At 43.9% G+C, this 13,813-nt stretch overlaps 1 protein-coding gene across 1 annotated transcript in view; it reads left to right on the forward strand.

The window, feature by feature from the left end:
- Positions 1–10,729: 10,729 nt before the first annotated feature.
- pde4dip (phosphodiesterase 4D interacting protein) overlaps positions 10,730–13,813 on the forward strand; it is a 31,518-nt gene continuing 28,434 nt past the window's right edge. Inside the window, exons 1-3 of the mRNA XM_030772728.1 lie at positions 10,730–11,968; positions 13,380–13,517; positions 13,731–13,813. The exon at positions 13,731–13,813 is cut by the window's right edge and continues 37 nt beyond it. Coding sequence (XP_030628588.1) covers positions 10,730–11,968; positions 13,380–13,517; positions 13,731–13,813 — 1,460 coding nt within the window. The remainder of the gene's footprint in view (positions 11,969–13,379; positions 13,518–13,730) is intronic.

The following is a 13,813-nucleotide window of genomic DNA, read 5'->3' on the forward strand; positions in this document are numbered from 1 at the left end:
AATGAGAGTGACTACGGTATGGCGCAGCGATGAGGGGGCTCTGTTCCCCCTGACGAAAACCACTGTCATGTCTAACGGCTATCGCACCATCTCACAGCACCTCAACGACCTGAAGAAGGAGAACTTCAGCCTCAAGCTACGCATCTACTTTCTGGAGGAGCGATTCCAGCAGAAATTCGAGGACAGCAGCAGCGAAGATGTCCACAGACGGGTGAGTGGCATTAGTGCATAGCGTGAGCGGCCAACGGGGTGTGTGCTGGTGTAGTCATGCATTTCACAGAGTGATCTTTTATCTCTCTCATATGGCAACAACTTGTTAGTGTAAAACGAAATTTTAAAAAAATCAGCAAGGTATAAAAAACAGTAGGCATACACAGGGTGATGTAAAAGTGAATCAAATGATATGATTTGGGGAGGGGGGGGGGGGGGGGAGTGGTGAATGTTCCTGAGCTACAGAGAGGTGCTGTGGGGGGAAATGGTGGTGAGGATGAGGAGGTTTTGTAAAATCACCGGAGTAATGGTAAGAAGGGTAGACACATACTGGGCTCACATGGAGTGGAGGTCGTGAAGGAAGGGGGTGGTGTTGAGCGAGGGAGTGAAACTGTTCAGACATAATAGCTGTTGGGTGAAGGGACACCTAAACGGATTCTTAGATTTGTCTCCATAGAGACAGACACAGGCACTTTGACTGATTAAATGCTCCATTCTATTATAACCTGTCTTCCTTTTAAGATGAAGTGAAGGATATGGAATGTTGAGAATGTTTAATAAAGTGTGTGGTGCACGGAATGGTGGCACATGCATGTACACATTCTAAGAACACTTGTGCTTCTGCTCTATACCAAGGGGATAAAAATAACCCAGACAGGAGCTCAAAAGACATATATACATCTCTAAGTTATCCTGTCCACAACAACAATGGCAGTTCTTCTATTGATGTTAACAGACTAACCAATTCCTGTGGTCTCTAAAACCATTTAAAAAACATTTTGATAATTTAGAGACCAAATTATTATTTGTGTAGGCATGATACTTAGTGAGTGGCCAACTGTTGGTGTCGTGTTGAGTTACAGTGAATAGTAAGGTATGATTTTAACATTTCATGCATAGTGACTATGAGGACAACTAACTGATTATCAGACACTTAGTTATGCAGATTGTTGCAGTCAAGTCTTTCTTATTATACTGCAAACCTGTCAGAGACCAGAAATACAGCAGCTTGGCTCATGCGGATGTTTGTCTGAGCGAATAGTGGATTGTGGGTAATGCTGTAGACCAGTTGGGGCTGGTGGATTCTGGCTGTCCAGGAGAAGGTGAAGTTGATACCCTGGTGCAGCTGTTGTCGTGTGCCAGTGTGTCACTAGAACGTGAGAGAAAGCTCAACGGTTGCCGCAGGCCAGAGGGACCTTACACCATATCAGTGTTTACAGTTAGAGACACACACCCAAACAGTGGTGTGGTTATGTTTTTTTATACACACTCCCACCCCTACCGTTCACTTCATTAGTGTGAGATCACTTCACTGTAAGTCTGTTAAGTCTCATGGATACAGTCAACTGACAACTCTCAATAGTTTCAGTGAATTTGTTTGCGTAATTTCACAGGTGATTCATGTGTTTTCATGGTGTGCAAATTCAGGACACACCCTCTATTTCAGACTGCTCACAGATCATGTTAAAATCTTAGAGCTCTCGGTGTTTCTTTATCTTGGTCCTAAGCATGCCAATGATAGTACATTTCTGGTTTGGCTGACACAATAAGCAGTGACACTCTTGATTCTACCTTTCCCTTTGAACATCATTCCCTTCCTTATTAAGGCACTCCACTTGTGTATACACAGGACTACAGCTAAAAAAAAATGAGGGAAAGTAATTGTTTGCAGCTTAATTAAGAACGGCTGAAATCTTCCCCAACCATCCTTGAACTTCATTGTGTGCAGTTGTATGCAACTGATGTTTAGGGTGTTTTTGCTGACACTGTCACTGACAGTTTATAAAACAGAGACCTGGAGAGGTGGTAGGTACAGTTTGAGTGCCAGGAAAAGTCTATTTCTGTTTGACTTTATCAGCTTGACCCCCTCAGATAGAAACAATATCAGTCCCACTGACCTACATGCACAGAGACATGCAGCTTGGAAAACGTGCAGCTTGGTTTATTCCTAGCCAAGACCTCTCATCAGAATGATTGATTTTCCTGGACAGGATTCAGGTGGCCCACTGCCGTATGGCTTTGTGAATGTGTGCGTGCATGTGTGAGTTCCTGCATATGCATGTATGTTCTCTGACATGACAAATCGAACCAGCATCATTGACATGACTGCTCATGTACAGAGGTATGCTCAAAGCCAAACATACAGTGATGAATTCCTATGCACACATATACACTTACACGTACACACACGCACATACGCATGCGCACACGCAGGCACACACACACACACACGCATACGCACTGCATGTGCATGCACACACACACACACACACACACGCGCGCACACACACACACACACACACACAGAGGTCAGCTCTCTAGCCAGTTACAGTTTGTACCTGGCACACTCTAATGTCCAAGGTTAAAAGAGTATCAGTTGCTGTGGGATGATTTAGCAGAGAGTGAAAATAGAGGGATAAAAGAAGACGAGAGGAGAGGACAGTAGGGGAGGGTTGTGGGTGTATATGGCCGTGTCGGGGGGGGGGGGGGGGGGGGGGGTCAGCAGGTGGTGAAATCCTACAAGGTCTATTTTAGTTGCGTCTCAGTGTCAGGAGACTGGTGCTGCACGTGCACATAGCCGCATTAGGCTTTAGTTAAACATTTATAATGGCCTTTTTTTTTTTTTTTTTTAACACATTTCGCATAATAAACCCGAGGCAAAGCTGTGTGCTGGCTTAGCTACTCTCACAACTGACAAACAGGGCCCAGCTGCTCTGTTATGCCTGGAGTTTGGACATGTATGTGCATTAAATGAAACATTCCTATAAGGGATGAATTTCCTGTATTGGCTTTCTTTTTTATAGTAGTGCTGTGGAGAGAGAGAGAGAGAGAGAGAGAGAGAGAGAGTCATGCTGTTGCATGGGACACACACGCACACACATACAAACATGTGAATATGTAACTGTATGTCTGTATAGGAGTAAGTTTTGCTTGTGTCATCACATTTATAAATACCATGTCTCTGGCACACTTGAAATGATATCTAATTACTGATGATTTATTTAAAGTTATGATTTAAATATTAAAACCAAAAAGAACTGAACACTTCAATGTTCTTCTGGCTCATGGCATCATATGTGTCCTGCAGATGATGAATAGTCCTCGTTACTGTTGCAATAGAAATATGTGTTTTATGTATATTTACTTGTGTGTGTGTGTGTGTGTGTGTGTGTGTTTCAGAATATCGAGCTGAAGGTTGAGGTGGAAAGCCTGAAACAGGAGCTGCAGGAAAGGCAGCAGCAACTGGACAAAGCCCTGTGAGTGTAACAGGACACTGACTGTCATCTCAACGCCTCACTGCACGAGGGGAACGAGAGATTCATGAGTGGATGTGGCTCACTGCCCACATGTTATATTATAATGCAGTATATTTTCATATTTTGTGTTCACATTTAATACTGTGAGACACGCTAGTAGCTTGCGACACAAGTAGCATGTGCAAGTCTTTTGTAAATACATACAGTATATCTGTGCAGTCACGATTTGATCATGTGGTTTACTACGAGCCCAGTGTGAAGTAGTGCACTGTGACAAATAAAAACTTAGGTTGAGTTGAAATTATAATCACTGCACAGCTTTTTAGTAAACTTTACTGTTTTACTGGTGTACATTACTAACTTTAATTCGCCTCAGAATTTAAGTAAGCTGCCAAGTTTTAATTTGACCTCGCTTTTTTTTTTGTCAGTATAACTATGTATGTAGGGAATTTCTTAGTCTGCTGCACTAATGAAATCTTACTCACAAGAGAATGAGAAAGGAGGAAAAAAAAGGATTAGAACAAGGCAGAAAAAGAGATATGAAGAATCACAAAGATTACAGGAGGGAGAGAGAGAGAGAGACTGTTTAAGCTCACAAATGTGTATATGTGTGTGTGTGTGTGTGTGTGTGTGTGTGGTATGTGTGAGTGAGTGAGTGCGTGCATGTGTGTCCGTGTGTGTGTGTGTGTGTGTGTGTGTGTGTTTGCTGTAAATCCATATTGTCCACGGTCTGCTGCTTTAGGCTGGCACTCTGATCTCTCAGTCTCTGAGATTTCTGATGTGTCTCAGAGTCTGTGCAGCAGCTGCCTAAAGGCATTCTGGCCACACCCCTCCAGTCCTGCTGACCTGACAAACACAAAGGCCAGAACCCACTGCCAGACGACTATCAGACGCTTCTATGCACGCTGGGAACAGCAGAGTGACGGTTGGCAGGGAAAGTTAGCGAGATGGAATTTCTTGTGGAATGTGCACATGCTCAAATGGTCACCTTTGTGTGTTCTCTATGAGTGGAACCGTATGAGCTGTGCCACACGCACACACACACACACACACACACACACACACACACACACACACACAAAGATACGCTCCCACACACATACACACCTGCTCAACTCCCATAGCTGTCTGTCAGTATCAGTGAAGACAAGTTTCTCATCTATCTTGATGATCACTCAGCATCCCTTCTTACCATGAAGACTTTGGACAGAGGGCTTGAATGTCTTTTCCTGCTCCCCTGCCCTTGGGTTCAGCGGAGTGCTTTGTCAATCATGTTCCATTATCCTGCTAAGTGACCGGTGCAGACCCAATCTCATTTCCCGAGCTCTGTGTCAAAACTAAAGCCGTTCTCTGAAGACGGAGAGCACTCTCACGGTGCATGTGACTCTCTGGATTACTTGCTCTGAGATATTCTGGCTCTCTTAAATTCTGCCCTAATGGATGATTTGGCCAAGCAGAGCTCAGTTCCCAGGGCTGCACTTCAGCCTGGGCCGGGAGTGATCGCTAGTGATGGTCTGTCAGGTTAAGGAGGGCCTCTGGAGGGATGGCAGATCTGGCGGTCTGGCCAAACACTTAGTCTCTGCGGCCTAGAGAGACTCTCCTTAGGTCTGGAGTACTGCGATGAGTGAGAGGCAGCCACACACACTCTGAAACACTTATCCTTTCAGAGTAAAACTATCATAATACACACACACACACGCTCATGCAGAGAGAGAGAGAGAGAGAGAGGCATTAGTGTCCCACAGGAAACAGGAGTTAAGGCTGCTATTATAGCCCTCTTGCCTGTTCTACCACTGATTTGCGATACAATAGCCTTCCAAAAAATGCAGAAAAGTGATGTAACTGCTTATATAGAGCTAATTTACAGTATATGTTCAAATTTAATAAATGGGCCTGAAAATGTTGTATGTTGGATTTTGGAGTATGTCACATACATTAAAGCTCTGATGACTTGTATTCTCTGTTTTGATAGGACAACAGCAGAGAGTGTGACCAATCAGAATGAGGCAGAGGTACAACGGCGTTTTGAGGAGAGGCAGCAAGAGATCAGCCACATGCAGGAGATCCTGGAGAATAAGATCCAGCTACTGCAGGAGGTGCACACACACACACACGCGCACACACACACACACACACACACACACACATATCAGTCACAAATCTCAAAAACTAGACTGATGATCATGTTGTGACACACTAAAAAATACCTCTCTCAAATGAATTTCCGTATAGCGCGTTGACTTTACACTGGCTGAGAGACTATATGACACATCACGTGCTCACTGTGTTATGATATGATGTTGTTCTCAGGAAGCCGAGCTAGCACGTAATGAGGCAGAGAGGATGGCTGCCTTAGCAGACTCTGAGTCCCAGCGCCGTGTTGAGCTGGAGAAACAGATGATGATGAGGATGGCAGAATGCTCTCATGAGGAGAACCTGGCTGAGAAAGAGAGGTGAGAGGGCTACATTTTTCACCCTGCCAAGCTCATAAACGACTCTAAATGTTTTCGTCTTTCTCTCCCTTTCTCTATTTTTCGCTCACTCAGAGTGATAGAGGAGTTAAGCGAGTCTCTTCAATGTCGAGAGGAGGAGATGGCTGCTCTCTGTGAGGAGAGGAGCTGTCTGAGTCAGAGAGTGGCCCAGCTGGAGGGACGCGTGCAGGAGCTCTCCTCCTCCCTCCAGCAGAAAGAGAGGGATACACAGGTACACTACAGGAAACAAAACACTTCTCATGAACTACAGCACCCACAATGCAACACTGAACAATGCTAGAGAAATTACAGTGTCACAGAGTCATTACCTAGTCCACAGGAAAGGAAACGCACGTTACAACACAAACTACATCCAAATGAAAATGACGTGTGAAGTGTCAGTGGTTCCCAAATGATGCGCCTGATCAAGGCACTGTTTAATGGTAAAGAGATGCATCCTACATCTGAGTTACTAGGTAGTCAGTGATGCTCGGTTATCTATGTAGTCTCAGATAGAATCAGGCAGACAGCTTTCTCCCCAAGCATGCTGACAATACAAAGCAGTCCGTAGTGTGGAAGAGGGAGTGACTGGCTTCACATGTGAGGGAGGAAGTGTGTGCCCACCTCACTCATCTCAGCTGACAGTGCTGCCATGCAATGGTGACATTTCTGACATCATAAATAACTGAGCATTCTAAATTCAGATGAAATGACCACCAATGCTGGCACTGACACACACACACACACACACACACACATACTCACACGCATCCCTCTCACAACTCACAGAGATGTTGTATGTTGTTGTATGTAAGTAATGGGGTCTGAGTTTGACATTGATATGTGATCCAGAGCATTAGGCCCAGCTCTGTAAGTCAGTGTGTTTCAGTACGGGCCAATATCTAATCAGGTCAGTGGTGCGCCTGCCTCAGGCCCTCACTCAGCACAGACACTCCGGGAGGTTCACATATTTTCTATTGTATTTATAAACAAACCTACACACACACTCATTCAAACACACAGACACAGAAACAGAGACATGCACGCACACGCACACACACACACACACACACACACACACACACACACACACACACATTCACAATCAGAGGATTGTATGTAGGTCAGTGGGAACCACGTCAGATGCAGGCTCACCGTAATGTTTTTTGCAAATTAGACTCTCCTCATGTGTACATAAATCACTCTAGCACACTTACAGCACGGTACTATTCAAGATCCATTTACTCAGGTCGATTAATATAAAATTCCATTTGCTCAGTTAAGCAGATGCAGTATTCCATTTGCTCAGTTTGACAAAAATAAAATTCCATTTGCTCAATTTGACAAATATAAAATTTAGGACAAGGACAAACAGTATAAAAATACGTCATAATATTATTAGACACACATAGTGCACAGGGCAAAGCTGGGCAGGGTAACTGAGATTCAGTTCAGTTTAACTGTGTTAGCCAGTTTTTATAGAAAGCCATACATTCACTGAAACCCTGTATGTCCCCAAAAGTAACTGATTTACGAATAAACTGTGCTTATGTGATTTTGTCTCAGTTTAAATGAGGAGAACTCTGCAAAGTTAGGCTTTAATAATATCTACATACCTATAGATTATACAATTAATTATGAGACATATGGGCTTGGTCCAGTGTTTTATTTGTTTTTGGATATGGATAATTATCTTTAATAGACCAGCCGTCACCTGAACAGTTTTCTCTCCAACAGATCCTCAGAGAAGACCTGGCCCGCGGGACCAGCCGGACCCAGCTGGAGATGCAAGTAAGAGGGTCAATTTCCTTACTAAAGGGAAAATATTCATCATTTTGACACTTGTAGCGGTATTTTGGTACGCTTGGGTTGCTATCAAACCTCAGGCATTCCTTCTTGATTGCGACAAAATTTGGCCAGAATGAAGAGAGAATGCCTGAGGTGCTACTAAACTGTTTTTAGATGAGGATGGTGTTGAGTGCTTATTAAACTATGAACATGTGGGACAATGCATGAGAAGTTAGATAATAACACTATTTATTGGTTTACTGGTAATGAGGTCCTGGTTCTTTGAGAAAGTGGATTAAGTGACTGTTGACATGAACGCTGAGGGAAAGCGGATTGCAAGGTACTGAAGCCTGAAGTACGTTTTGTTCACGTTCATCTGTGGCAAGACAGAGACACCTAGTGGGTGAAGCTGTGGAAATAAGGACTCGCCAACAGACAGGCACATGAGTGTGCACACACACATTCACACTCACACACACACACACACACACATACACACACACTCTCTCTCTCACACACACACACGCTCACACACACACACACACACACACACACACACACACACACACACACACACACACAAGCTTTTATTCATATCCTAAAGGGAACTTCCCATTGACTCCCTTTATCCTGTAACTAAAGAATACTAACCTATCCCTAACCCTAACCTTAACCAAAGAAATGTTTTGACACTTCTTGTTTTATCAATAACGACAATATAGTTTAGGAAAATGTTGTTCTCCTAGTAGAGACCAGCATTTTGGTCCCCACAAGGCAATTTTGTCAGATTATGCTATCTTACTGGATACTTTCATTCCTCAGAAAGATACAAATACATGGTACACACACACACACACAAAGGTCTGATCACAAGGAAGTGTATCCTTTCATCATTTTGGTCTCTAACTATGCATGTCTTTTTAACATCTTTTTATCCAAGATGTATTTATCATCATTCAGTTATTGTTTTCCTGCTTTGTTTTCATGGAAGCAAGTAGCCATGATGTCTGGTTTCATGAGGGTTTTTTTTCCCCTACTCATGCAATCTGGCCCAGTTTTGTTTATGTCGCATTCACTAAAGTTGAATCATTTAACTCTGACTGTTTAAAGTCGATATAATATTGTACAATGAGTTTGTAACTTTGAACTGGCCCTCCACATAGACGCCATCTATTTTTAAAAGCCTCACCACATCTGAGGTCAAACATACCATTGCGGTTTCAGAGAGAATGCTCACAATGTCTTTATTATGTCAATCAATTGTTTACTTTCAACATAAGCGAGAAAACAAGCATTGCTGAACAAAAAAACAATCCACAGTTTTATCACCAGCAATTGCCCTCATTGGCTCTGTTATTTCTGTCACTTAGAGACATAAACACTGAGATAATGCTGTGAGGCTCTGAGCTGCTTTTGGCTGATTAGGATAAATAGTTTTTTGATTGTGGGCTATTATATGGTTGAGGGCTGTTATGGCATCTTGTCTCTGAAGTCTAATTTCTCTAGGGGGTTTTTAGGTGACGGAGCGACTTGTCCAAATGTCCTTAGCAAACAGTTTATACCATGAAGTAATTTGTCTAAATTTAAAAAAAAAAAAAAAAAAAGAAAGAAAGAAACTTCAAGCTTTTGCTTTGGAACTGTGATAAGGGTCTGTTCAAGGGTGTTGACAGTGTCCTAACAGAGAATTTCATATGTGAAGAAGAGAACTGGGCAGATTTACCAGCAGCACATCACCAAATCTGTTTTAAAGCCATATAAGGTTTTGCTTCGTTTTCTAACCTCCAAGTCCTCTCCAACTTAACGGACTCTGCAGCACTTCACTTTTTTTCGAAAGTGTAGGTTTGGATTAGAGGGCTTATGATTATCCCCTGTTATTACACATGTTGCTTTCGATCAGATGGTTTCTTCCCTTTGGGTGTTAGTTTATTTTTGTGTTTGATCGCAAAATCTTCCAATCGTGACGTAAAAATCAGGAAACAGTATACTGTCTTATTTCGTCCGTTAAGAAGAAGAAGAGCCTTGTTCCTCAAAATACTGTTCCTGGAGCTTTAATATTGGGTGTTCGCTTTTGCAGCACTTACGTGTAATGTGAATGGCATTTCAGTCTTCGGTTCATCGGATCTTACCACTGCAAACAGTCTTCGTCGCCAAGTCTTTAAAGTTTCTGTTCCACATTGAAAATATTTTTATAAATTGTGTTTGTGATTAGCTTTTCGGCAGTGCACTCTTGAATGCTTTAATGAACAGCATCGTTTGAATGTGAATTGTGTCAGAGCGTGTTTTAATGTTGGGGACACCACTGACGAACGTTTTGGAATCCCCCATTTTTAGAATGGTACGCTCTGTTCTTACTGCACTCGTTCCCCCTTGCCACATCGCTCGCCCGACTCTATGAATACACAACGGTTCGGCTGTCAAATCACAAACCGTAGCTTCTCCTTTGGTAATTTGTGTGACTAACCGAAATCACACAATGGCAGTCTGATAGGACTTCACGTCATCGTTATGGACATTTTAAACGAGTGACACTGTGTATCTATTAATGACCGCAGTGTTAAATTTGAAGTGATGGGACAGCGAACCTGCTATGTCGGCGTCTTTAGCGATGGGTTTTCCTTGCGAAAGATGAGCTCACCCGGGTCTGCGAAGGACAGAAAAATCTTTGTTTAAAAGGTTTGAACCGCATAATTGACCTGTATTTTTATTCGGAAGTCTTCCGTCTTATCGTAAACGACAGAAATCCAGCAACAGCAAAAAACAGCAGAATTCTCACGAGATTCGCGCATGGATCCTTCTTTCAGCCTTGTCTGTATGCATCATCAGGCAAAAACTTAACGGATTTACAGTGATGATTGACAGCTCAAAGAGGGGACTGCAGAACATTCGTACATCATAACACTATCTGCCCAGTCTGATTTTGGCATCCTGAAAATTACCAATATTGACTCTTCAGTCAGCAGCCTTTTAAACCTATTTAAATTATCAAGGATAAAATCCTCAGAGATGTTGGACTCAAAGACAAAGGAGGTGTGTCGTATTTGTGCACGAGAGCTGTGTGGTAACCAGCGGCGATGGATCTTTCATCCAGCATCCAAGCTCAGCCTACAAGTCCTGCTGTCCCATGCCCTCGGACGCGAGATGACCCGCGACGGTCGTGGAGAGTTCGCTTGCAGCAAGTGTGCCTTCATGTTGGACCGCATGTACCGTTTTGACACTGTGATCGCCCGCGTGGAGGCACTGTCCATTGAGAGGCTGCAGAAACTCCTCCAGGAGAAGGACAGACTGCGACAGTGCATTGGTGGACTGTACCGCAAAAACAATGCAGACGAGGGTGTGTTGGCCTCTTCAGGGGCTTCAGATAGTCCCGTAGTGGATATCTCTGCCTTGTCCGAGGCGAAGTACAGTGCCCTTCTCCAGGAAGACTTTGCCTACTCTGGATATGAATCTTGGGCTGAGCAAGACTCCCAGGAAATGACTGTGGAGTCCCAGCATCACCACCACCACCACCACTGCCAAGTAGGTTCAGAGGTCACCATAGGTCAGCGCTCAAGAAAGTGCAGGGGCTGTGCAGCCTTAAGGGTGGCTGACTCAGATTATGAGGCGGTCTGTAAAGTTCCCAGGAAAGTGGGCCGAAGCACTTCCTGTGGACCCTCTACCCGATACTCTGGCAGTGTTTTAGGGAGCACAGAGGAGCCTTGTGCAGGGGCAGCCCCGCCACCACCAGATCCTGAGCACCAGCCTCCTGCCACTGTCCTAAGAAGCAATGAACCAGGACATACAAGTCTGAGCCCAGCCTCATCCGTGGAGTCTCTGGACACGGCCATAGACGTGAGCCAACCTGCTGCTGCTACCGGTGGGCATCCAGAAGGTGAAGAGGAGGTAGATGATCTGCAGAGGGTTGCAGACTCTGTTTTGGAGTTGAGCTCTAGGCCTGGTTCAATGTGTAGTCTCGACCTTACCTTCAGCCTGCTTAAAAGCTTCAAATATCGGCCAATCAGGAGACTGCAGGGCAGCCGTATCCCTTTACCGGTCAAACCAAGTACCACATCATTGGAGGCAGACAGTGGATCTGCTCAGACTCTCCTGCAGAACCCCCACGCTGCAATGGTTTGTCCTGTGTCCCTTCATCTGGCAGACATGGTCTCACACAGTGTCCAGCAGGATCTACAGCTGGACTTTGCCGAAATGGAGGACCTATGGCTGGATGATTACGTGCAGTGTGGCCCCATGTACCGACAGAAGGTAGTAGAAGAAATGAAGTGTGCATGATGGGGTGGTGTAACGTGCCATAATCTCTCGAGTGAAAGGGGAAAATTATGATGCGCGTCTGTTCCATTCACACAGCTGAAATATACACGGTTCATCTGAGGAGAAAAGAAATTGGAGCTATTTATTTGGAATATGTCGATGTTTCTAAACCCCTTTAGATAAAATATTAAGTCTTAACAAAGGCTCCATATGACTTTAACACGCGTCAGTGTGATTCTCTTGACATTTTGAAGACTCTTCAAAACCTCTTGGTTTGTCTCCCTCCGCCCTGCAAGACCTTGATTGCCAAGGATTGATTCTAATTATCAGCCTCTTAGCAGCACTTTGACAACCATAGCAACTGTTGTTAAGAGCAACAGTAGTCACTGCTACAGACTCCTCTCGTCCTCCCCTAGCTTGCTTTCTCATGTGAAAACACACATAATTTCCTACAACACCTGTAGCTTTGGCAGGAAGTCAACATGTCCTTGTATTTGCTAAAGACCAGACTATTTATTGCTGTGACATTGGTGCCGTGCGTTATCTGGGATGCAGCCACATGATTTGTGGTGTGTAGTCTGTACTTTTGTTTACTGAGGTGATAATTCAACTTGTCATCAGTAAGACTCTGTGTGAGGTCTCCAGTCCCCTGTGTCCCTGTTCTCTGTGACATGTTCTACAGTACTGCACTGTACTTGGTCACCTTGAATTAGTGTATTTAATGCTCCCAGTGAGCAGGAGAAGGTTATATGCCTTATACAACAGATGCAGGACACCCGAATGTGAATTGTGTGAATATTGGAGGAGATAAGAGCTAGAGAAGCATGTTGTCTATTGCGATATGTCACAATTCAAATACAATGTGGACTGAATTGCTGAAATAGGCAAAACTGTACAGTGATATTTTTGGACATGTATACTGTAAAGTTTGAAAAAAAAAAAAGAATTGGCTTAATAGGAAGAATGGAAGTATAGCTGGACTGAAATAACAGAAGAGAATTGAGTTGTTCATCAGTGAAAATGAAAAACAGGGAAATGGGAGGCACGCCACCCTGGAAAAAAAAGTGACTTCCTGAGGAAGTTGTACAGAGTGGCTTTGGCCTCACTCAGTTCAGAACTATCTGTGTGTGTGTGTGTGTGTGTGTGTGTGTGTGTGTGTGTGTGTGTGTGTGTGTGTGAGTGTGTCCTTTCGGTGTCATGTGAGTAATTCTTTCCCCCTCACCCCTCATGTTTTAAAGCTGTTTTGTAAGGGAACAAGCTACGTGCTTAGGGGACATTTCTTTTCTCAAGGGAAGAGGAACAAAACATTACTCATTACACTCCCTTACACAACCTTTAACTGGAACATCTGAATAAATATATTATAAATAAACATGGACATTTGTTCTTGATCTGTGTGTTTCAGAACCTGATTGAAGAGCAGCAGTCCCAGTTAGTCCAGTATGAGAATGCAGCTGGTCAATGTGTGAGTGAGCTCCAGAAGGCCCAGATGCAGGTCCAGTCTCTGCAGGCCAAGATCCGAGAGAGTGAGGCCAGCAGCAAGGTACAAGAAACCTCCTCATCACACAGGGAAAAGTCACACGTCTGACTGACAGTGTGTCGTGTTGAATTGTTAAAAAAAATTCAACGTGACACACTTCATCAGACCTCTGCAGACCTTTTCTTGAGTGTTGCCACCATAGCAGTAGTTGTGTGTTTACTAATGTGAGTTACTGTTTTACTGATTAAACCTGTGCGTGTTTGTGTGTGTCTGTAGAAGTTGCAGCAGAGGCTGGGTGAGATGGAATGTGACCTTCGCTCTCTCCAAGAGGTGGCAAAAGGGCAAGAGAGAACCATCCA

This window comes from Chanos chanos, chromosome 4, assembly GCF_902362185.1.
Source record: "Chanos chanos chromosome 4, fChaCha1.1, whole genome shotgun sequence".
Taxonomy (NCBI): Eukaryota; Metazoa; Chordata; class Actinopteri; order Gonorynchiformes; family Chanidae; genus Chanos; species Chanos chanos.